General features: G+C 35.5%; 1 protein-coding gene across 1 annotated transcript; it reads right to left on the reverse strand.

Annotated features, from left to right (window-relative positions):
* Positions 1 to 4,608: 4,608 nt before the first annotated feature.
* Positions 4,609 to 27,608, reverse strand: LOC144448803 (cytospin-A-like). The gene is made up of 6 exons (XM_078139102.1): positions 27,533 to 27,608; positions 11,254 to 14,088; positions 10,355 to 10,463; positions 9,681 to 9,797; positions 6,957 to 7,016; positions 4,609 to 6,483 (listed from the first exon to the last, which is right to left on the reverse strand). Exons 2-6 carry the CDS (start codon positions 14,067 to 14,069, stop codon positions 6,394 to 6,396), a joined length of 3,192 nt encoding a protein of 1,063 aa, XP_077995228.1. The 5' UTR covers positions 14,070 to 14,088; positions 27,533 to 27,608; the 3' UTR covers positions 4,609 to 6,393.
* Positions 27,609 to 27,659: the final 51 nt, after the last annotated feature.

Here is a 27,659-nt window from a genome sequence, read left to right on the forward strand (position 1 = left end):
GAATATAATGGAGAGACTTCTAGATTTGAACATAATACTCTTTTGGTGGGTCTACTTTGCATATAAATTGATTTTTTAGCACCTTCCCGATCCTCGTCACGACACCCCTAGATTTAGATAGGCACTGTAATGTTATACAAAGTATAATCAAAAGTGAATACTAACACGGATTGGTCTTACATGTAACTTGTGTGCAAAGAACTGTGTGCATGTCTATGTCTGCATAATAGTTCTTCTAGCTTGTGCATGTGGTGATATTTAAAAAAGCTCTACATACTCATTTTCAGAATAACTTGAAAACAGTTTACCACTAACCAGCAAGCATTATCCACTGAAAACATCTGGCATAGTGTCAGTTGTATAATTTCGATCTTTCAAAAATCAAACACAATTTACATAACAATGGTGGAATTTACATAAACTTATGTAAATTAACATAGCTATGTAAATTGAAATCATTCATATAACATTCATGTAAGTTGACATAATTCACATTATATTTATGTTAAGTGGCAAATTTGAGATGTTATGCAAATGACCTAATTTACATATACTTTATATGTAAAAGACTGACAATCAAATTATGCAAATTGATTAATTTACATACACTTAATATGTTGATTAAGGGAAACATGACTACAGTTTGTCACAGAATAATGCTTTGACTATACACAAGTCATCTATAAACTTGATTTAATGCAGCTGAGTCTAATAAACCAATAAACCATGATCTCAAGTAATGGGATAGAGTTCAGAACTTGTATGTGTGTTTGGGTACTGCTCAGACCATTAAAAGAAGTGGTCTGAGGGTACTGTTATATTAATTTTGTCATATATAATGTATTACATCATAAAACAATGTGTCAATGGTATGTTTTTTTTCACCTGCACATGCAATATTATGTAAAATTAAAATGCAAAATACACAATATGCTAATGTTACACCAGGTGTTACATTTATGTAGATTTCACTACAAAATGCTACATTTGAAGTCAATTTCAGATAAAAATGTAACATTATGTTAATTTCACAACAAAATGGAATAAATATCATGTCAACTTCACCACAAAATCTAATACATTGTGTCAGATTCACCACATAAAATAATACAATTTGCAATGGCTAATTCTCAACTTTGGAATGTATCTGAAAATGACAACATACATTTAATTTTATAAATGAAAAAGTCTACTTTCAGAAACCCAATTCTTACTGGGTTGATTCCCATACATTCAATTGTAACAGCCAATCAAAATCAAGTTTACAGAATCACCAACAGTTACCTTTTTAATTCTCATTATGAAATGAGTCCATTTTATAAGCCTAATCCTGATTGGTTGGCTGCAGTACATTGAATTATAACAGCCTATCAAAATCCTGTCTCGGTAAACTGACTACTGATGTAGTCATTTCAATAATTGGGCAATGTACTGATGTGTTTACAACACAAACGTAATCAGACACATCACAGCATAAAATTCTGAATTCTGCCATTTCTTCTGAGTCATAATTTTATAAATGAATATTGTTTAGCAAAGTGTACAATGAATGGGAGGAAAATCCGAAAATAATTACAAAATAAAATGCAAACAACAACTTTATGGTCCCATATTTCTTGTCATTCAACAACCTCCACTTTCTATACTGAAAAGTTTTTGATGAGTAAATTGTAAAGGTAAATAAACAAATATTTACATAAAATGGCATAAAATACTCTTACACAAATAAAATACATTCATGCATTGCAAAAAAAAAAAGTGCTGTAAAGAATTCATCTTACTGTGATGGAATGGAATATTGCCGAGAAATTTATGAATATATGGAGCATGAAGTATGGAATGTAAGAAAAGGAAATTGTGTATCATTGACTTGGTCAGGTAAATGGAAACTGGCATCAGTGGAGAGTTCAAGCGCAGAACACTTGGTTGTCATTTTTTGGTTTTGGTGCTTAGATATATATTTGAAGCAAGAATTACAGACCAGCTACATGATGATCCAACTTTGTACATAGGTGTATAAATTTAGAAGGCTCATTCAACCCAAGCGTACTGTGTTAGCAGGCGTCTATCATTTTAGAATTTCTTGCATTTTACAGGTTTGTCCTTATGTTAGGACCAAGTGATGATTTCAAATGATTTTCTTTCCTTTGATTTGTCTGTCTGTCTGCCTTCCTTCCTGTCCATACATCTCTCTGAGGCTACAGACATTGTCTGTCTGTGAGTCTACAGACATCACAGTCGGTGTGAAACTCTTTGTCTTGATACAACTGATAATTTATATGTGTACACCTAACGACTGCTGACTATTCTCTTCTTCAACTCGCCCAAGAATTTTTGAACATGTGTACCCTCAAGACAAGCACATCCTAACCTCTGCATGATGCTAGAGACATGGAAGGTCAAGATAAATTATCAAATTTGTCATCAAAACTGATATTTTTTTGACCTGAGCATCTCAATGACATTTCATTAGAGCAGTTTTACTACAAAAATGATTAATTTTGACATCAAGAAAGGAACTTGTACAAAAGAGTCCCCAAAAAAGTTTGAAAAAACTTGTATGCTGGAGTAGAGTTCTCAACATGGAGTCAAATTGTGAAAAGTGCCCTAATCATCACTTTCACTTTTGAGAAGAGCGCTTCAACTATACACTTACATTTTGAGAAGTCTTCTCAACAAAGGCCACCATTTGGAGAAGAGCGCCCTCACCAAAGATCACATTTTGACAAAATGGCCCCAATAACAATCGCAGTGTGGAGAATGAAAATTCCAGTTCTGGAATATTATACTATTGATAAGTGTTTGCCTAGTATTTATACATTAGGTGTGACAATATTAGAATACAGTGACAAAGAATGCAGATGAAACATGATAAATTTGCGGTTTTCAGAAACCAAAAAGATGCCTCACTTGTCCAACATGTAATAAACAAATCTTAACTTAGTTGAAACAAACAACTTAAAAATTCAAAATCAATCACAACAAGTTTTATAATTTTAGGAAAGCTAACAAAATAATATACATTACAAAACTAGGAAAGATAAAATTTCAACTAATCATTTTCTAAAATATCAAAAACAAAAAATCAAACGTCAAGGCAAACAAAAAATTGTGGTGTGCAAAGTAAGTACTTTGCATACTTATCATAGATTACATAGAACTCTGCTGTACTGAAATGCTGGCTAGTGCATAGCGTGATGTGACATATACAATAAACAAACATACAACATACACAAACAAACAAACAAACAAATATAATTTTACAGCAACTATTTCTTTACTCCAGTGTATAATTTGAGTGATCCTACAAACTAAGTCTACAGCACTGGTGTTTCAAAGGAACACAGACTTGGTGGGATATGGGAGGGGTAAGGTATAAGGAAGAATACTTGTATGTTGGGTTTTCTTGGGTATTAAAAAACTAATTTTTACAGGCAGATCACTAAACAAAAGTTGACCTCACTTTGATGATAAACCTTTCAATTTATTTTATAATCCTGAACACAGATATGTAAACAATCTTACTCAATAATACATCCTACCTCTGAATTTAATCACCAAAGAAACTTTCAAAACAGCACCTCAAATTTTGTAACTTGTGCACTAAATGGCTGAGATACGACATACTGTATCACAGGAAGAGCAGTTACCATTTGCAGTTACACAAGTGTGTTCATTTCTTTAATTTTTTCTTTGTTTTCTTTTTTGCAAAAATGTGCATTTTGATTTCAAAGCCCACAAAAAAGCACCAAGGTATTCTGTTTACCTTAAATTTGCATACATTGACTTGGGGTATCTAACATTGCCAAATAAACAAAAAACAAAACAAAAGAATAATCATCTTAACAGGTGAGGGCACAAAACAGAAAAGACACCCTAAGTTGCTCAACCCGCAGCTATGTTCAATATGGGCTTTCAGGTGCTTTTTCAATTAACTTGTGTGTACACACAGAGACATGCATGCACACACTCAAAGACACACATACATACTCTCACACACCATATATATAGATATATATATATAAAGTACAATAATTTGACCAATCTAATAAAACTTTTTATGCTATGAAAATAATTGAGTTGGGTGTATAATTAGTCTACTAGTACTTAAACAAAACACAACATATTAACTTGATTAAAGACATAATGAAATGCTGTAATACTAATCACTATGTATCCTACAGCCCTACATATCAGCCTACTTATAGCTTAGTACTTCTAAAATTTTAGTTTCTTTTCATAGTGGTAGATTACTTTAATATACTCATATAAGTCATATTGCCTACAAAAACAGACATACATACAGACATACATATTGTTTTGACATGCCATCTCTTGTTCTGAACAAAATTCAACATCACTGTTACTTATCTGAAATAAGAACAGGCAAATTTTGTGTGTGTTTTTGTCTGTCTGTATATCTGTGTGTGTGTGTGTGTGTGTGTGTACGTACATGTATGTATGTATATGTATGCATGCATGCATGTATGTGTGTGTGTGTGTGTGTATGTATGTATGTATGTATGTATGTATGTATGTATGTATGTATGTATGTATGTATGTATGTCTACAGTTTGTTTATGTACAGCAACAATAACAGTCATTGTGGAAGGCATAAAACTCCTCCTGAATCCTGGCAAACTCCCTAGCTTGGGTATGCTTGAATCTGAAGTAACTTGTGTATGTTGTATTTAGTGAAGTGTACCACTGAACTGACTATATCCAAAATTAATATATATCATACGCTGTATTTGATAATCACACTTAACACAGACACTTTTACATACCCTACCAAATTTATCAGGGTAACCCCCTCCAAATTTGATCATGGGGGAAAACAATACAAATTCATTTCTTTTCATTGTTACAGCAATGATAAATCCATATCAATCAACACACTCCGCTATTTGCAAGTTTCATGACTTGTGGCATAGTAAATGTTGGAAGGGGAGGATGTCTTTCAGCTTTTGGACTTAAATCTACCCCACACTACACAACACCTGTTTACTTCTAGATGTATAAAACCCAGTCCTTCTCCTCTCTATCACCAACTAAGTTAATCTATTTACTTAAATAGTACACATGTAGAAAATGACATGACTTATCTTGTCTTAAATATCTAGTTCTATGTTATTTAATTCTTTAATATTACATTAATTTGCCTACGTTATCATATAAACTGGTCAACTGCTTTAAACTAAACTTGGCTATAATGCACTCTAAGTTTTGTTCACTTATGACAACACATCAATACATTACAAGTTGAATTATGTGTCTATTTTGTGTTGTGTCTCTTACAAACAGCTCTATCCTACATATATGTGTTCAGTTAGCATTGTTGATAAATTTTGTGTCATCTCTCTTACAAACAGCTCTATCCTACATAGATGTGTGCAGTTAGCATTGTTGATAAATTTGGTGTCGTCTCTCTTACAAACAGCTCTATCCTACATATATGTGTTCAGTTAGCATTGTTGATAAATTTGGTGTCGTCTCTCTTACAAACAGCTCTATCCTACATATATGTGTTCAGTTAGCATTGTTGATAAATTTTGTGTCGTCTCTCTTACAAACAGCTCTGTTCTACATAGATGTGTGCAGTTAGCATTGTTGATAAATTTTGTTCTTGTGCTAGAAACGGACACTGAACGGTGACAAAGTTGATGAAACATAACCACAACAAAGGTGGAATATTTTGTTCTGATGGCAAAATTGAGAGGTGTCTGAATTCCTACCTTTGTCTAATTAAATAACAGGTTGAATACAGGCTGAATATACTGGTATGATGCACTGCTTTCTACCAAACAGAAATTTTAGCCTTACAAATCGTTAGCTATCACGTAATTGTTGATCTAATAACCTCACTAATGTAGTGGCTATCATTTATCATGGTTCAATCTTGTACTGTGCTGATCTCACTTTATTAAAGGGGAACATCACTGTCGTTAGTAAACTTTGGGTTTTTTGAAGTCATGTTTGTTTCACTTGAAGGTAATGAGCACCAGGGAGGCTTTAATATTTATGTTCTGTTATTACATATGCTTGCCTGTTGACTACCATGAGATGATGCAAGGCCACGGCATGGACCTTCACTGAATAATGAATGAGGAGCAAGGATCGACTTGGTGTTTCTCAGCAATCATGTGTAATGTATATGATGTAAAATAATGACATATCTCTCTAGAACCCAAAATTTACAAAACTGGCTTTATTCCCTGCCCTTTCATCAATTCTAATGCATATATGGATTCCCCTAAGTTCATCTTCTGATTTTAATTCTGTTTTCATGTTTACATTGGTGAAAACATGACTGTGAACAAACCAGCTCATCAGGAATGCAATGCCATGCCTTTGTCTCCAACCATCAGGATGTCATTTTACATGCCACCAGGTCTAACCTTCAAAATGTTTGTAAATTGATGTCACATATGTCATAACAGACTGCCAGTCTGGTCTTTCCATTAATACCATGTCATTCACATCCTGGGCAGAAAACAAAACAAAACAAATGGTAAATAGACTGCTTTCAAACAGCACCCCTAGTGGCCAAACTCAACAACCTTTTGTCTTTCTTTAAAACCAGAAAATGGCATATTAACTAATCAATTAATCTATTCAGAACATTGGTTATCATACACAAAACTCCTGGTATACACTTCCCAACTTACACAAAAAAGGCCTCTATATGTAATTTCAAATAATACACACATAGCAGGCACAGTACCCTGGGTTTTTTTTTACCTGATAAATGGTCTGCATCAGATAAATAAATTAAACTCTTTAACTCTGTGAGGATTCTATCAAAGAGGACTGCATAGAGAAAGTGTGTAACTGGAGAACAGTGTTCAGAAGTATTTGTCCATAACTGATTTCTAATGTGTCAAGTGCATGTCCACTTAACCTTGCTTTCTTAATTACCAATTAACTGTGCGTAACATAATCAAGGGTGGACTTACCAATAATGGTGCAATGCCGACACTTTCTCCTGCTTCAAAAGCCAACTTGAAATTTCGTCTCTGAAAGAACAACAAACAATGTGTTAGACATAGTGCATATAACCATTTGAAAAAAGGATGTCCCTCCACCACACCCCAATGCAGAGTGAACCCCCTCCCCCTTCCCCTCCCATCCAGAGTGATATCCTTGTTAATATGCTTTGCTTTAAATACTGTACATTGGAACATTAAACAATTTGAAATTATTTTATTGATTTAATTCCGGCATTATTTGATAAGAAAGCTCAGAGACTGGTGACACTTCTTTCTGTAAGTTACCAATTAGAGTCCAGAATGGGAGAACTTTGGGACAAGTGATTCAGTGGATACCATCTTTGCACAGCATTATGGGAATTTGGAGTATGACTTTGATTTCATCAAGAGGTGATGCAGAGATTACAGATGGGATTAGCATCTTTGCTACTTTGTCTTTGGGCTAAACATTCCCTGCTGTCTGTCATGAAAAAAACTACATAAGTTGAAACAGTACCAGGTATATGTGTGTGACTTTCCTAAACCATGAAAAGATTGGTGAACAATACAGACCACAAGTTTAATTTACTAAGTTGAATTGCCAACATGTTGCAATGATAGGAGTACACAGCATTTGACAAGGTTTCAGATCAATTGACTATTCATCAAGGACTTGACAAAACAAGACTGACTTATTAGCAAACATTACAACATGACGTGGTACCATAGCAACTGAAAAGTTACATGGTGACCCAAGAATGAAAAGCAAAGAAGATCATTCATTTAATACTTGAACACACCTGCAACTCGTAGAACAAAGTACCCAAGTTTTGCATTTCTTCAAATAAATATAAATGACTTCATCACATTTGTTGACAACAAACTGTGTGAATAAAGTCTACTACTAAGAGTAATGAATGATGTACAATTGAAGACAAATCCATAATGGTGACCAAGTTTTTACTTTTGGCTTAGTATGTTGGGCTGGAAATATTACTAAACAAGACAGAAAACCATCAGAAAAGTGGGAGGGGTGATGGGTAAAAAACAGAATAACACTGACAATATAAACCATAGACACATTACAGACAGACTGGGAATGATATTAACTGACAACACACATCTACTTAGGCCAGACCTTGACAGTCTACAAGTGGCAGACTCAGACTTCCACGTACCAGAACAACACGCTATAAGCAATCATTCATCCCAGCAGCAATTAAATTATACAACCAACAGACAGACAGACCTCGACTTTTACCCTACATGCTCACATTTGAAGCTGTGTTCACCTTTTTTTTTTTTAAAGCCCATGCTCTTCAAGTTATTGTTTTGGTTTATATGTCTGTATGTGTTAAAAGTCTTGCATTTTATGCACTAGTTTTCATTGTTTTTACTGGCAGACACTGAAATTTCCTGTGAAGGTTTAATAAGGTTGTAATGTATTGTATTGTAATGTATTGTATTGTACATATTCATGTTCAAATCTACCAAGAATACACCCCATTGACCAATTTGTACAAAAATCAAAGAACCTGGAATCATCCAAAACTTTGCCAGATGAAAGCTTGTGACAGCTCTTTTTGAAATCACCAAAGAAAATTGGTTATTCACTGCATCAAAATCATTCAACTATCATTTCCTATTGAATTAACATAGTGTTTGATGGTCATTTTGAAGTACAATTTGGGTACAATGTCATCACTTTTATGAAATATTTACACAAAATGCATTGTGATCCCTCATATTTCGTTGTAATACAAAGTCGTATGGTGAGTATGTGTTTCTCGCGAGCAGCACCAGTCTTATGGAACAGTATACCACTTGAACTTCGTTTTTTTTTCAACAGTCGATAAATTCAAGAAGGATATCAAGATACATCTGTTTGCAAATGCCTTCTATTTTTTTGCAATGATCTACTATTGTTCCTGTTCAGCTATAGAATATCATGTCGCATTGGATTTTGGCAGTATACAAAGTCTTTTGATTGTTGATTGATTGACTGACTGACTGACTGACTGACTGACTGACTGACTGACTGACTGATTCAGTGATTGATTTCATTGATTTGGACTGTGAATTAATAGTTGTAGTTTTCTTGACCACAGTAACAGCTAAAGTTTAAGACTTTTGTATTTGAGATGTATACCACATTAATGTATGGATGCCCTAAGTCATACTAAATACACTTTACCACAAATAACTGCCATCATGTGAAAATCTTAGTTGACAGCAATCTGGCCTACATGCACCCTACCCTTTAGATTCTGTTGAGTTAAAATGCTGTAACACATACATCAGCAACACACACAAATCAATTTATACAACAAAGTCCACTCACAGACAGGGTACACACAAAGAAAAAAAAACTGAAATGCCAACTGTCTACATATCAATTATACATGCATGCTTAGTTAGAGGAACCATCAATTGGTTGTAAGTGACAATCATAAGTTTGTTTTGGAAAGTGTTGCAAGTAATTTAAAAATTTCTATCCTGAAAGGAGACAAGTTATGTTTGATGTATATATTTCAAAGCCGGCTTTGTTCTCCAAACAAAGTTCTCGTCTCGCTATCTTTGCTTCAGTTTTCCATCAACTCATGCAAGACCAACACTTTGTTTAGGATTTACAGTTGAGGTATTCAACCACAGCGTTTCGCTAGTGGGCAGGTTAAAGGTCGTACCAGTGATGATTTTTCTAGTGTGACTTACTTTATCCTGTGGTGTAAGCTCATTGTAGGGAATCTTTCTTGGTAGATAACTGTGTATCAGTGCACAGAATGCCAGGCCATCATTCCAGCTACTGCTGAAATTAGTGATGTCAATGCCCTGTCAAGGAATAACAAGAAACCCAGATTACATCACAGCCTGGATCATACAGAAATATTCATATATCGCCCTAAAGTGGTAATACCTCCATATTAATTGTGAGGACCAATGGATATAGCAAGGTCAAATGCATATACCAAGAACCAATACATATACCAAGGACCAATGCATATGGCAATTTCCAATGCATGTACCAATATCAAATGCATATACCAAGGTCCAACACATATACCAGATTTCTATGTACATAGCAAAGTCCAATACATAATTACACATACACATACACATATACATATACATATACACATACACATACACATACACATACACATACACATACACATATACATATACATATACATATACATATACATATACATATACATATACATGTTCCAAGGTCCAATACATATATATTGTATAATATTTATATTGGTGATACTTTGTACAGTACTCTTAGTCAGTGGCTCTCTCTGAAAGTATTTATGCGGTACTTGCTGAATAACCATTGTCAGTATGAATGTTATAACAGTGCAATACAAGAATATAGATGGTACCTTGTATCCTTGTGTTTTCAGCTGGCACCATTTCAATAGTGCATTTCTCTTGGATCCTCCTATATCTTTCACCAGCACAGCAAGAGGGTCTTTCTTTTCAGCAGTGTCACTGTAATAAAGCGGGTACACATACATACATACATGTATAAATAACTTGTGTTTTGACATTTTAATAATTTGAAAAGTATTTATTTTTTATTACAAGTGATTATGTAAATCAAAGAAATGTAACTGCAATAATTGGAATGGACATGTAAACAATTTAATAATATTAAGTACTGTCAAGACATATTTCTGCCTTTAGTACACTTTAGTACACTTGTATTGATTACTGCTATCATTGCACTTACATGAAAAGTCCAGTCAGACTTATTTCTGCCTTCAGTACACTTTGTACACTTGTATTGATTACTGCTATCAAATTAAAGTAACAATCCAGTCAAACTTATTTCTGCCTTTAGTACACTTTAGTACACTTGTGTTGGTTATTGCGATAAACTTACTTTCGATTTTGGGTGATAAAAGAGCACCTTCAAGTTGGTAAATTACTCAAATATGAAAACTTATAAAAGAAGCCCTACTGCACTTGACATGTGTTCAGTAATATGGAGATTTTTTCTTGCAAGGCATTATGGGAAAATATCTGGTAATGACATCACAACTACCATAATCTCTTTGTATTCTGAATACATGTAAAGTGAACTAGAGCTTCCGTGCAAAATTTCGAAGTTGAATAAGTTACCAAGGTGTTACTTTATCACCCCAAAACATTAACAGCAGTAATCAATACAAGTTTACTAAAGGCTGAAATAATTTTGATCAAGTTATATTTGAAACTGCAATGCCCAAATGCATGCCAAGTTTTATATTTTACGTAACAATATGTGATATTATCCTACCTTGATCGCCTGGTAAGTGTGGTTGGTGGATGCAACCCAGCAGACCGATTGGCTGCACCACCACTGCTTCCATTAATCTCATCTTTTGTGTCTTTCTGTGGACCATATGTAATCTTTCTTGTGATTATATCACTTAGGTGCTTCCGTGCATCGATTCTTGTTCCAGTTGAAGCTCTTGATTCCTTGGGTACCGAGTCAAGCTGTAATGCTTTGGATGATCCGGATGAAGATAGGTGTCTTTCTCTAGATGGTGATGTCTCTGGGTATCTGCTACTGAAAGGCTTATCCCTGGCCATTGATTCTTCCATTATTCTCCAACTGCCAGAATAACTCAATCGATTTGCTTCACTTGGTGACAGCAATGGACTGCTCAATCTACGTGATGGTTTTGAATCTAATCCTTTACCACCGCTGCCGATTGATCGCCTTCTTTCGCTTGATTGCGCAGTTGGAGATTGCTGTACTGCTGGCAATGGTGGTGCTGCTTTAGTATGTTGGGCAGCATTTTCTATTGACTGAACTAAGTTTTTCACAGATAGTTGCACATTGTTTGAACCACTGGATGATCTCTTCAGACCTGTTTCTGTGTTTCTGCGTTCTGCTTTTGATGCTAAAATGCTCTGACTTCTTGATTTTCCTTCAGTTGGTGAGGTTGGACCATTCAAACCGAATTTCTTATGCAACTGCATCAAATCCCCACCTTGTTTTTCTATTTTTTCTTGCAAAGTTTCTTTATCTTTCTTGAGTTTTTCCACTTCTTCCTGAGCCTCATTTCGGATGTCATTGGCGATAACAACTGCAGTCTGGAGATCAGCTTGAAATTGTCGCCATTCATCTTCATCACGGGCATTCTTCCTTCTGCAGTCATTCATTGCCTTCTCTAGATCTTGTTTGTGTTGTTTCATTGAGTTCACTGCTGCCTGTAGCTCCGCAATAGTGGCGTTATCTTGTTGCTTCTCTGCAAGATGTCGTTCACATTCTAAATCCATTTCTTCTAGAGAGTCCTTCAGGTTGGCGATTTCAGTCTCAAGCTCAGCCTTTTCTGCTGTGATTTTTTCAATCACTTTTCTCAAGTCTAGAATCTCTCGGTTGTAATTTGTTTTATTCTTTTCTGATTCTTCTTCTAGTTTGGCAATGGTGTTGCACAACTTTGCATTTTCATTCTTGCTTTTTGCTAGGGCTTCCTCTAGATCACCCTTGTCAGTCTCTAGCATATCTTTGTCTCTCTGTAAATTTTCCAACATGGTGACGATGTCCGATTTCTCACCACTCTGCAACAGTTCACTGGTTTGTGCCCTCTCGTGTTGAATCTGTGATTTGAGTCGGTCGACTTGTATCTGCCCACTGGCGATGCTGTTTCTGTGACCACTGAGCTCTTGCTCCATCTCATTTCTCTGGCTTTCCAGATTGCATACTTTCTCTCTCAAGTTCATGATTTCTTCCGATTCTTTGTTCCTCCTGGCATCTACAAATAGATCCTTAATTCTGCTTTCTTCTCCTTGGCTTGTCATGAGATCAAGAATCTGTTGTTCGATTTCTGTCTTATCACTCGTATAGAGTTCGTTAAATGCATCTGGATTATACTCCATGCCATGTTCTTCCAGGATCTCTTTCATATACTCCATCTCTGCCTTACTACGGTGCAGTTTCTCAGTCTGGTTGCATAGTGCTTCCAGAAGTATTCCTTTCTCTTCCATCAGAGTATCATTTTCAAAAGTCAAATCACCAACAGACTCCTGCATGTCTTCTAACTCTTGAAGAGTTGCTTGTAACTCTTCATTAACACTGTGATGAGTTTCTTCCATTTGATGAATTCTATCTTGCAAACATGCAACAGAACCTTCACTGCGAAGGCTCTGTACCTCCCAGTTACTAGCTTCGACAGGAAACAAGCGTTCCTCTGGTGCAGATACGGGGTCGTCATCTAATGCAGCTACACTTGCACTGTGGTCTCCATTTTCTGATGCTGGCTCAAATACCAATGCTTCAGTTGACCCCTTTTCTTTAGGCGACAACTCACTGGAACTATCAACACTGCCCTTTCCTTTGCCATTGTCTATTGTTAAATGAAGCGCTTTCTCAGAGTCTGTTCTACGTTCTAGGTTACTGCTCAGGTCATGTAACTTTTCTTTGAGGCCTTGATTTTCTTGGTTCAGTTGATCGATTTGTTGTTTCATGGCATTATTTTCTTGCTGTGTCTGCTGCAGCAGAGACTGGATCTCTGACCATCCATCTATTCCTGATGTACTCTGAGACATGTTGTTATCTTGTCTCTTCCAGTTTGCTAGATCCTTGTTTCTTCCTAAGTATGCACCTTGGTTTCCAGTTTGAACTCTCAGATCTTCTCTACTGAGTCGCAGAAACCTTTCCTGGGAATAATGTCCCCTTCTGTGGATCTGAGACTCACTGTGACTAGGTGAAATTCGTTTCTCAGGTGGACTATCAATAATGTTGTCGTAAGAACAAGACCCACGTAAACAATGATATAAACCTCCTCGGGATCGTGCAATATTAGTCTGGGAACCTGAACGGTTTTCTTTGGTGACTGTTAACTCTGGAAAGTCTTCGTAGTAATCCTGAGATCCCTTAGGTATTCCCAACGTTGATCTAGGTCTAGGTTTAGCACTGGTTGGTGAAGACCTCAGCTGGACACTACCAAGTAAATCCTCCTGACTTTTACTCAGGTAGTTTGATAATGCAGCCGGGGTTCTACTACTGTATCCACTAATCACTGATGTGTCTTCTACTTTTACATCTGAGTCTGGTGTTTCGGTGTTAGCAGTGTCACTGTCATTATTGGAGCATGACTTCTTCATTCTGCTTTATCTACACACACTGTGAACAAACAAACAAAAAGATTGAAGTTACTTATGAGGCTCTATTTAGTTTTAACTACATGTATCTACATGTGAATAGGTGGGGGCAGGTAGATTTTTTTCTTTCATGTGTGAGTGTCTAGTTCAGGTAGTTATGTTTTTCGTATGGTCTCTGTGTTATTGGTTCTTCCCATCAAATGTATAGATATTACAGATTGGAAGAATAGTTTTATATTGTCTTTTTAATTTATGTCAATTTCCGCAGCCACTATTTCTTGTGAGACTTCACAATTTTTGTTATTTTATTTTATTTTTCTCAAATATGTATAAAAAAGTTTAGGGTGTTTAGGCAGTGAAAAACTAGGTGGGGTCAGGGAACTGGAACCAAACAAATTTTTTATAAAGGCCCAAGTTAAAATACATTAAAACAATACGTTACATACTGTGCCCCTATAATCACTACATATATAAGTATCGGAGTTCATAGTAAAATTGTCACAAGAGATTCCCCTTCTGTTACCAGGGTTCCAGAACCTCACTTGTAGCTAATACACTGCACCATGGAATGCTTTGTTACGAATACCTACAAGCGACCTATCGGTCAGAATAGCTCCGCTGTTTTTTTTTAAATTTAATTTTTTATTTTGGTGACATGTAGAAGTGGTTCAGGTCTTCAGCTCTTCGAGTCACTATGCAGTTTTGTTTTAGCGATGCAATAAAGTGGTTAGTGGTTTCATATGATGTCTCACTATAAAACACATTTTACACAGAAGTTGGTAATGTATTGTACTTTTATACCATAGTCACCATTTTATAACAAAAATCTACTGTTATGAAAAATTGCACAAAATCTCAGAAAAAAATGACTGGGAAATGCACACAAGAAAAAGAAAAAAAGAGGATTTTGAGGTTGGCTATAAGTAATTCCAGTGTCTTACAGCTGTAACCCTGGAAAATTTTAATGAAGAATGAAATAAACTAGGGATCTAAAATAATTTTGAGGCAATTTGAATTTCAATTTTCTAACAAATTTACAAAGTCAACAACATTCAACTTGTTCTAGTTGTGGTAGATATATATAGGGAAGAAATGTATTAATCGCCATCTTAGTTTCCGTACGGCGACAATCTCAAGTACCCGGAAGAGAGTCATTCTCAGCCATACGTTACAGTGGTAACACTCGTTCATGTTCGGTTACCTTTCACAAAGAAAACACAACGAAATGGTTGAAATGGTCTTTTTTTAATTTCTTTTCATCACAACAACAAAATCTGCGTGATCAAAAGTGTTGTAAACTAAACCAGAAAGAATTATCGGACTGGCTAAACTTCCCGATGAACTGGAAGGTCCTACTACTTCCAAGTAAGCCTCGATAGTACTATAGTACGTGAGAAAATCGTCTCAAACTAGCGATACAACTTTCAAAATATAACTTGACATGTCTTCATTTGTTAGAGTTATACAATTCAAGACGGGTTTTCACTCGAAAACAACAATTCTGTGAATAATGACACTCTGAACGCAGCGATTTCTCGGACGATGTTACCACTGTAACGTATGGCTGACAACGACTTGCTTCCGGGTTAGTCCCTCGTGCATACGGGTGGATTGTCGGCGATTAATACATACATGTACATGTACATCGTCTGATATTTTAATTCACAGTGTTTTTTGTGACCGGCGCCTGTCAGCAGACTCTGCCATTTTTTTCATCATTCCATTGTATTTAAACCTTGTACTTGACATTTCGCAATATTTATAATTCTCAACAAAATACCTCAACATGCCTCACTTCGCTCGTACTCAAAGCAGCCCCGCACGTAGTCCTGCTTGCATACGGAGGAATTCGGGACTCGATTCTGACAATTGTCCCTCCCCCTCCGGTGTTTAGAGTCAAGTCAGTAATACAGACTCGTGCACCCGAGGACTACCCCGCGCGGTATGATCACTGACACTGATGACATGATGAGTGAGAACCTTTTCGGATTTACATGTAAAACGGGGAAAGATACGCAAAACATAATGCAAAGTCTGAAGCCAAATTAAAGTTGTAATTATTTTAATTATTTTTACTTGCCAAATATTTGCATTTTGGAAAGGCAAGACACGTTCATGTCGTTTAACTTTACATGTGAACTGTCGGCCATATTTAAACTTCAACCGCATGCCTGGCATGCCCTTCCTTACGCAAGTTGTCTGAATTCTGGTTCACTGTCATTCCAAATTGCACGACAATATAGAATTAACCACAAGTTACATGTTATCTGAAAACATCACACTTTTATAGTGGGTCTGAAGTGTGATTTTAGTGAGTACTAAGAACGTCCCGTGTTGATACTCAAGATACTTGCTGTGGAAAATCGCTCGGTCGAATGAGGTCACCTTCAGCTTCTGGTCGAATCAGGATAGAGTATGCAAATGAGGATGTTGCGGATTGGCTGATAATGTAGAAGGGTGCAGAATTGGATTTGAAGTTTACAACCCTGTTTCGAACAAACGCTTGTCATTTGGGCGCCCAATGCGTAGAATTATGACTATAGCACATATTACATTGCTTGTTTGACGTCAATAGTGTCTTTTGAAAAGTGGCAGTTTACTTAAAGTCTCGTCGACTGATTTCCAATATGGCGTCGGTCATTATGCTCATTAACATATTCATTTTTTTTTCAAATTACAAAAAAAAAATCATAAAAAATAAAAATGAGGATGTGCTGACTTGAAATTAACAAATCTGAGTAAGCTACCCCCTGCGCATCAACACGCCAGATATCAAAGCAATCTAATAAGAGGTTTTCAAGGAGTTGATGAAAATGACATTTTATGAAAAAAAATCATAAAAAATTGAAAATGGCACAGATCAACTTGGCATGAACAAATCTGAATAGCCTCCCCCCAGGGAACATGCACACCAAATATCGAAGAATTCCGACTGTCACTTATGGAGTAGATAGTAAAAATATAAAAGTTTGACGGACACCTATGATTCACTCTACTCTCTATACCTCAATACCCACCTATACCTAAAGCTACGCTTTCAGCTTTCGCTGACAGCGGAGCTAATAAAACCTCTACATTTCTTCTACACATCGACTGGTATGGTATTATCTACGTGTACATTGTATAAAAGTATAAGTAGATGCCCTTTCTTTCATTTCAATTCAATTGTTTCCAGTAGACTAGTTGGCACCAGTAGACTTATTATGTAGTTGGAGGAATTAGATTACATATACCGTATGTAGGTTACACAGGCCACAGTATGAAAACGCACACATACCTGCATCAAATTTAGAATGTTAATGAAATAAATGGAAATAATTATGTATGCATTTCTGATATTTTTATTGGTCACACAGATCCATTTCAAAACAATAATGATACATATGTATTTTCCTCTGTGTCTGTCTGTCTGTCTGTCTGTCTGTCTGTCTGTCTGTCTGTCTGTCTGTCTGTCTGTCTGTCTGTCTGTCTGTCTGTCTCTCTCTCTCTCTCTCTCTCTCTCTCTCTCTCTCTCTCTCTCTCTCTCTCTCTCGCTCGCTCTCTCTCTCTCTCTCGTTCATACATGTACATGTACAGTTAATTTAAAGTCAAATAAATTCCAGTATTTTCCATGAGTTTTTTTAATCAGTTTTCCAGGAGTATTCAAGTCAACTTTAGTCATTTTCCAGGAGTATTCATGAGTAGAATACATTTTATTTGTCAACACTCCTGATTTTAAATATATACTTCTTACCTACCTAATCAACACTTTATGACATTAACATTGATTGTCAGTTGATATATTTTCCACAAATTTGTAGGACTTTATCACATTTTCCAATGAGTTTCCAGGATCGTATAAAATGCATAAAATTGTACTTTTTGTTTTGTAGTTCCAGCCCATGTAAAAGAGAATCTGTTCAATGTACTGAAATAAGTATAAATGCAAACATAATTTTTTATATCAAAAATCTTTAAAGGGTCGAATGTACATCATAGAGAAAAATAACTTCTATTTGACTCTGGCTCTCCTTACAAAAATTATGGTATAGTGAGCGTATAGGAAACTATGTGCTTCTTTAATGGATACAAGATTTCCCTTCAACATGTATTTATGGTTCTCAACCCTGTAAATTTGTTAGATTTCGCTCTGTTACGATATTGAAGTACACCGATTCTAAACACATTCACTTGTCTAGAGGAAATTAAACATAGTAGAATATGCAATACACGCATCTACAAAACAGCGTACACTATCTACTCACCATCACCAGAATACATATTCAGAGAGCGACTTACAATATGTCAATATCAGTATAATACTTATAGTTATACATATATGTGACCAAGGCTAGTTCAGAGATTTGTCTTGGTGTTACTTTCTAAAGAAGCTCTTTCTCTCTCAAGGTGTAGAGTTTCTTGAGGTGGTAACACCAAGACATGTCTCTAGGCTAGGCCAGACCAAGGCAAACAAAGCCAATATGTCAAACCATGCCAGTGTTAGTCTTTGACAAACTAGATTATTTTGATATTCTTTTACAGTACAGTTTCACATTTAAAAGAAATATTGACAGATGTTCTCAGGGGATACCAGCTTTTTCTCAACATAACAGTGGAATTCAGAACTTCAGAAATTCTGATGTCAACAACTATACAACACAAACCTGCTTGTCAAATGTCGTTCTATTCTCCTCTATTCTCCGATTATCAAACCAAACAACTTATAAATACTTCGTGACTCAAGGTGACACTGACAAAACAGGGAATGCACAGGTATTATACTACACAAAAGTGCTGTTCTGAGTGTTGTTTTGTCCACACAAATACCCCGGTATACCAGTCCAGCATTTTTGTTTGGGACAGTAAACAAGTAAAATTTCTCAGTGTTTCCCAGTTATTTTACAAGGTATTACCTGCATTCTTTTACAGGCAATATGTAGTTGTAAAATCTACCTGAGTTCCCAGTCATTTTAAAAGTGTTTCCCACTAAAATTATGCTACAATATGTACAGGAAACTATGTCAATTTTACCACATTTCATATTTCCTCCTTTCTGTTATCACAGTTCCCAAGCATTAATATAGACACTGTCAAAATGTGAAAATTTGACAACTACATGCCAATTTTACCATACTACTTCTCTTTCAGAAGTTCCCAAACCAATACACCAAACCATTTATACTGAGTCTACATTTTACACTGTACATACTCATTCTCGCATCATATAAGTAAATAAAAAATTAGTTCTGAATAAATTATATGAAAACTACTAGTACCTTGCAATGTCTACAGACATCAGAGTTCATCAGCTAACATGTTTGGTACATTTGCAAATAACAACGTCTACAAAATGACAGGTTCTATAGCCCATGTCAAATCTTTCTGAAAGTTCATCTAGTTCAAGGCTAAACCATTATTCTCAGTTTGGAAGGGTAGACTAGGAAAGCTGAGATGTTCTCCTATTATCGTGTTCATTCTCAAAACAAATTTCACTAGCTTTTTTCATAATTCAAATTTTGTAATTCATACTTAATTGCCTTAGTCCTGTCACTGTCAGTTCAAATGTTTTACAATTTCAAAAAAAGTTTATGTGTGTGTATCTTTCATAAATTATCACAACCTTACCTATCAGAAAAGTGGTATTACCCTTGTCTCTATGCCAACCTTTATATAATATACTATTTGAAATGTACTTGGTATCGTGGTGAAATGATGTATTATTAAATCAATACAACTATAGTATGTATGGATGCCACACTACAATAAGACCGTTTGTATTGTTAGGACTGTTATCTCTGTACTTTGAAATACATGTACTTTAAGTGACTCAATGACCGTACATTCTAATAGTTCTGTGGTTTATGGAAATCCTTGCACTTAAAAATAAGAAATTTTAGCAAGTTTATAAGTTTATGAAAGAAAGTGGGAATAAAAGTAATAACAATATTTTAACAATTTTTTACTTGTTTATATTAAAAGAAAGTGTGGATAAAAGTAATGCGGTATTTTCAAAAGTTTGTTAGTGAGAAAGTGGGGATAAAAGTACTAAGTTTGGCAATTTAAATGGAATCATACTTAACCTTAATGTTTGAATTCCATGGTCTTGGATTACTACTATCTTATCTGTTTAGCCATAGGATTATATAGGATTATGTTTTTGTCAATGACCACCTTCATCTGCAGCACTACCTGGCAACTGTTTTTAATCCTAATCTAACATTGGCCCTTTTAGTACTGTTAACACACATTGAATTAGGAATTATTTTCCTAACATAGTCCTGCACTTTTAACTGCCTTGGAACAGATTTAACAAGGTTAAAAATAAAATCAATATTATTTTATTTCCACTGTATTTTTAGTTCAGTGTTTTGTGTTTGCTGAGATATAAGGAAACAAGCACACTTTATGGAGGGGGGAAAAATGGGAAAAATGGGAAAAATGACTGTCTGGAGGTAATTTTTGTAGGACGGTAACCAGACAAAATAATACTGACCTACATTACAGATGTCATTGGTCATTTTAGGGGACTAACTTATACCAGAATCCTTCTTTTTACACCAAAATTCCTTAGCTTGATTGAAATTTTATAGATTGCCAATCAAGCAGTAACACTTTTGTTGATGACAATGACACACATACCATGTATGTATCTAAAAATGTATGTAGCAGTATATGTGTGTGAGATATACCAGATGGTGATGAGAGCACTCTGTCTCTCTCTCCCCTTCTCTCTCCCCCTCTCTTGCTGTCTCTCTCTGTCTGTCTGTCTGTCTGTCTCTCCCTCTCTCTGTCACTGTCTGTCTCTATCTCTGTCTGTCTCTGTCTCTGTCTCTGTCTCTGTCTCTGTCTCTGTCTCTCTCTCTCTCTCTCTCTCTCTCTCTCTCTCTCTCTCTCTCTCTCTCTCTCTCTCTCTCTCTCTCTCTCTCTCTCTCTCTCTCTCTCTCTCTCTCTCTCTCCCTCCCTCTCCTGTGTGTACACATTTGTTGTCGAATGCATACATGCAAGTATGTCAGAATTGTATGTCTAGACTGGTTTTGTTGTAATCCAATCCACATACACATAACTGTGGTAAAATGATACTGAAGATTAGATGACTCACTGTATGCATATATAAGCTTTAGTATTGTATTTCATTGTTGGTACAGTTGACATGCTTATGAAAATAGTAAGGAAACAGTACAAAAGAACACCATGACAGAAGTACAGACATTGTCAAAAATCTAAAGATTTGCCGCCAGTCAAAATGAAAGTGGAGCATGACAAACTGATTTCATTAAAAAACATGCCTACAACTTACAAGTACAAATTTTGACAATTTCTGTTTAGGGTATACTGTCTGTATACTGTCTGTATGTTATTCACACTCTGACTACAGATATATCTCTAGAATTGTCATTTTATGATCTAGAAAACTGTACAACTATTTCGCTTGGTACATGTATGCGATACTTAAGCCTCAAAAAGAAAAGTTGATGCCGACTCTTGGGAAATGATTTGCATGCTTTAGTTCTCACGACTGGGCAATACCAGGTACCTGTATGTATACAAGTGTTTAGACAAATTTTGCATTAAATTTGCAAAACAAAAGAAATCACAAGGTAGAAATCCGGGATATGTTTGTATTCCCTCATGGCAAGATGTGAGCCATGTATACTATCTACACAGGTCTGACAATGTGGTGGCATGGCATTCCTATGTATAATTAACACACTGCACGATAGCATGGATTTCTAACTATGTATGTACCAGCAACGTATCACTCGGCATTGTATCTAACACAATGTAGTGACTAAATGTATGTTCACAGAGACACACCATCATCACTTCAATCAGATTATAGCTGTTATTATTCTCTGTTGTTGTGGTTTCACATTTAGGGTCCACAGGGAATCATACATTGTAAAACAAATCAAACTGAACAATAACAAGATTGGTAATGAACACATTCAGAATATGCACCTTCCATAGCCGAGTACTTAATTTTATTTGAGATTATTTGTCTTCTTGGTAAATGGCAAATGTTAATTACTTCTCAAGTATTGAGTCCATAATTAAATAGAATCTGGCATGGCTGAGAATTTCATTAAGTTAATTGTCTTTACAATACAAGTACCACATGCTAATTACTCATTAATACATTTACTAATTTACAATTAGTCGACTTAAATTACTTCTGTGTTACTCCTGGTGAGACAGCAACTTACATTGTATTTGCCTTCAACCATTTTGAAGAGTTCTATTTTCTTTGAACTGAACCATTCTACATTTTGTCAAGATGCAAAATTGCCTAAGTCAGTGTATGCATCAATCATGAACGTTGACGACTGGAAGATGAAATGACAATCTTTTTCCTGAATGCCTTTCACATATGAGATTAGGATTTTTCTTGTTTGGGTTCTAAAATCCTGGTAACAGAGAGTACTAACCCCTACATTTTTCTGCGCCATTCTACCACAATGTGGTGGGTGACCCAGGATACTGGGTAGGGGAACATGAGTAGATTATACCTACTTACTACCTATAACAAAGACACTGTAGCCATAGCAGTATACAACAGAATACAACTGGGTCAAGAGATCTCAATCAAGATATTGATTTGGGGGGACACATGCTTTACACTTTTGACCCTGCTATGTATTTGCAATACTTACTAAAAAAGATAGCATACTATGAAAACTACAGAGCCATATCCCTTCTTTTTGTAAATCTTCCCACATGACTGAATAATGTTTAATTATTCCATATTAAGCAAACCTGCCCTTTTCCAGAGGTATTGGGCATGCGTGTACACCCCCCCCCACTCCCACTCCCACTCCCACTCCCACCCCCTGCCGAATACTTTAATTGTGTGTGACTTCCACATTGATTTTAGGTTATTTTTTGACTCAGAAGGTATGAAATTGATATTTATTGGCCTCAGAATTGGCTAGAAACTGATATGACCACCAACAATAATGCAAGTGTCTATTTCCTTTCTTATGTCTGTAATTATGATTCAAAAGTAATTAGCAACAAATTAATACAACAAAGTACCTGATGACATGATTTTGAAAATTTACCCTGAAGACCAAGATCAAAGGTCAATGTCTTAAAAAGATAGCTTGGCCTTGCCCCCTGTATGAGGGTAGACACTTGAATGGAGGCTCTATGTATTATAAGTTTTGGCGTTATGCAATAAATATGGACTTTTAACTACAAATATGGCTGCCATTCTGTCAAATTTGCATGTCCCAAAAGAATGCAAAGTGCCGATGTAGCATATGATATATCATCTCTGTGTTTGGTTTGAATGAAATTGGATATAAATGCAGGTCAGGAAAATGATGTATTATGGATGGACCGACACAAGCACACATGGATGGATGGATGGATGGATGGAACCCATTGTAATGGCACCCCCTTTGGGGAACTAAAAGGGTATTTAGTATATGTCTGAGCCTCTGAGGTATACACAGTACTACATTGTATGCCGTAACAAAAGAATGAATTATCTCTGGTTACAGGCGAGGATGGAACTTGTAGAAACGTAACTTCTATGAGAGATTGGACTTTGTTGTTATATGAAAGTAGAATTACAGTATTACCAGTGGCATTGGGCAACTGTTATTATACCTTTAGATCATGTACACAAAAGTGGTTTAATATTGTCTTTTTCAGCCACCGAAGGGTTAGAAATTAGAAGACAGAAGACTTCTATTTCTGGATGAACACATACCTGTTACAGGGAGAATATAAAAATCGCAAGAGTGTTCAGTCTCCAGTCACCTTTTGACAGAACAATAGTTTCCATTACATTGTATGTTGTACCCTAACTTTGAAAAGAAACCAAGTGTCTCTCTATGTAAATTACCCACATCCTGAAACCTTCCATAATACTCAGGCTGGTCATGTGTTTGATTGTGCTGAATCAGTACTATCATTTCAGATACAATGCATTCCTTACAGTTTACTTTTTGTTAAGACTACAAATAAATGGTTCCCAAATTCACAAAGCAGACTGCTATATATATACACTTGGGCTGATTACAACAGTGCAATAGACTAATTATACAGTATTATGTGCTTTCTTAATTAGAGGCCATGTGTTGCAACTGCATGTTTGTTTTCATTCTTGGTTCCTGCAAGAGCATTTTACCTCATGCTACAGGGTCAAAATACAACAAGAAGGTTGACTTATTCTCATGTGCCCCTATAGTAATACAAGTGAAGCATGTGGAGCGGCAGTCATGGTGTCGACCAAGAAATTGAATGTTCATTATTTTTATGATGCTTCTAGGCAGTAATATTCTGTTTATGGTACTGAGAATTTCATGTATTAATATTGGGTTATTTATACATTTGCATTGTTCTTTGCATGGTAAAAATCCATATTTGTGTTCACGTACCATAGTTGATTGCTTCATTATCATTTCTACCATAGCCAATTGTCTATGATTGTACATGGTTGACTAGCTCAGCTGGGTTACAGTTGGCATTGGGATCGGTACAATACATATCTATTTCATTTTGAAATGCAAATAATGGTTTAAACCCTGCTGTTGTCTGATAGCAACCATCCAGGTCCCCCTAGAGATATCAGGAATCTGATCTCATTACCTAGCAATGTAAATGTTGACCAAGTCTATAGTATTTCATGAATTATGCTATAAACAGCGTATATAGACACTGGGACTGATAATAGACAAATAATTAGAATACTAAAGACCATAATATAGATAACAGTTGAAAGGCCCAGCTCAGTTTCAGATTATAATGTACTTGTAATAAACTTGTGTCTTGCACTTTGCAGAGCTATTGAACAATTTGGTCCAGAACAAATGAATAATCCTATCTTATCCCCATGGCTTCACAGTGGTAAGATAATTCAAACTAATGCAAAAACCTGGGATTGAAACCCTGGCTTTTTTTTAAACATGATATGAATTTTAAATTGATAAGAGACCAGACCTGGATTACACATATGTGTTTTGAGATTGAAATATGTATTACATAAATAACTATATGTAAAGGCATAAAATAACTTCTATGTGATTATGCTGGTAGGCTAGGAGAAAAATTACTCTATACTACATGTAACGTAATGTAATGTGTGTTCAAAGGGAAATAAAAAGGCGACACTTAAAACAGGTCTTGTCTTTGAACAGACAATAATTTTTACAGCCAAAATCAAGAATTACTGTCAAACAATACATTTTCAAAGACTTTTATTTTCACTGGAAAGAGATGTTGGTTGTTGTTCTTGGACCCATCTTTTTGACTGATTTACAATGGTATGCACGTAACTTATGAATAAAAAGTATTTTCAAGAGATTTTATATTTAGCAAAAACCACACCAGCAAAGACACTGAAAATAAATTACAAGTGTTAGTATTTCACAGTATATCATTCCTACCCATCATTGTCAGTCTTCCTAATTTGGCACATGTTAAGTTTATATGCTTTATTTTATTCAGGTAAAAAATACTTACTTAAAACCTCTAATAAACTATTTTACAGTTTTACTAATATTGACACATGCCCTCATTGGCCTCAATGACAATATAAATCATATTCTAGTGGTGTTAATACAGTTGATTGCTATCTGGGGTTTCCTTGAAATTTTATTATTCATATACTTACTTATGTCATCGAATTGTATATGATATAGTCCTATACTTAAACCAAATTTTGAATTCTACCAATAAGTAAGTGATGGATAAGCATGGGCTCCAGTATAAAGTACATTTTTGTAGTAGAACCATAGACCCTACTAATTACACATATTTTAATCCTGTTTTGTTTGACTTGTAATTTTTTTGTGCATAAATACCTCCTCCTCAACAAGTAGAAGGATTAAATATACATGAAAACTTACAAATTAACCTTAAAACTAGTAAAAACCTAGCTTATGCCCCTTTAATTTTAAAAGTGTATGAAATATGAAAACAGACTGAAAGTTTAATTTAAACACTTTATTTTATAGGGCATGTCATAGTGGAGGGTCTATGGGCAAGTGAATATACATTTACCTTATTTCAATTTTTTAGTGTATATATATATCTTGTAGTTGCTTGTGTTTAAGTTTTGCTACGAGTTCAAAGGTCAAGCATAAAGCAAGGAGGAAGATACTTTCATGGCCCAAATCAGGTTTGTCTGTGTGTACTAAAAATATAAATAAAAAGAACACTAAAAAGCCACAAAGTTCAGAAAAGAAAAAAAAAAGCAATAAAAAGCAAATAAAATGTGTGATTCAACATCCAAAAATCTCAACACGGACATTCATTCTTTCTATCTTGGAATTTATTATTCCCCAGCACTGCCCCAATTCTTTGTACAAACACTGGGGACTAAATCAAATTACACTTTTGGACAAGATTAGATTTATTTATTGATAAAGATAATATTCTTAATGGAGGAATAAACAGAAAAAAGCCAGAATGACACAGAGCCAACTTAATTAGTTTTGTATCATGGCTTTGCTTTCAATGATTTATTGTTTAGACTGTGAATGGAGACTTGCATATTTCTCAATCCATATTGTCTTTACATGTAAAGAATATTTTAATTAAAAAAATCCAATGGGGTAAGGAAATGAGGTTTATCAAAGTTTCTTTAAAAAAAATTAACTCTCAATCTTCATTACCAAAATGAACTACCAAATGTCTGTATTTTCAGACTGGATTTTTTGCAAACAATACTCTACCCATGAGGCAAACGAACAGCACAAACGGCATTTCATGATTTATCTTGCGAAATACCTGAACAACACGATCCTGGTAAAATGATCTTTCGCCCGAGGGGCAACACTGTACAATGCATGGTCTGTAAGCTAGTGGGGTTTAAAATACCGAGGAACCTAGGCAAAGCACAATGATGAAACTATCCTATCGTACATTGCATGCACCTTCTAATTTGGTTTCATTAAAATCATTCTGGCGCGAATACGAGGATCACGACGTCGATATTGTTGGATTAAAAGAGTGAAAGGTAGAAGTGAACAATAAAAAATCGATATTTTGATAGCGAACCTACGGGTTGAAAAAAAAAGTTAGGTCTGAAGCTAATTGTTATTCTGTGTGACAGTACACAACAGAATAACAAAGAGCTGAAGGAGACATAGTTTTGGGGCTTACGTTACGATGATAAAAACACCGTATATTTTCGCACCAAATTTCAAATTTCTGTAGCCAATATAACCAAAGTCCCGAGTGATGAGATATGCAGTTTTGTCAAGTAATACGTTGCAATGTCATAGTACAGTCCAAAGTTTGGCCTTTTGCCGTACTGATGTAATATACATTTTGACGTTGGTTGTATCTTGCATTCGATCTTGAGTGCAGTGAGCAGCGTACGCTGAACTGCACTGGTCGGCCACGTTCAGGACACCAACACACTGGTAGCCCAAAACGGAAATTTCTCTGCCGTTTGGCTGTATCTCACCTGGTAAATAAGAGTACGAGAAGGAGATAAATATATTCTTACATAAATGATCGAACTTTGCACTTACCAGACACGCTAACGCCAATTATTCATGTTAACTTCTCGGTGAACACCATCCCAGACAGATCCCACACACCTTTCTGTAGTTCTCAATCGCGCACCGTTCATTGCGCAGCTCACCTTTAGAACCCACC

The sequence above is a fragment of the Glandiceps talaboti genome, chromosome 18 (assembly GCF_964340395.1).
Source record: "Glandiceps talaboti chromosome 18, keGlaTala1.1, whole genome shotgun sequence".
Lineage (NCBI taxonomy): Eukaryota > Metazoa > Hemichordata > Enteropneusta > Spengelidae > Glandiceps > Glandiceps talaboti.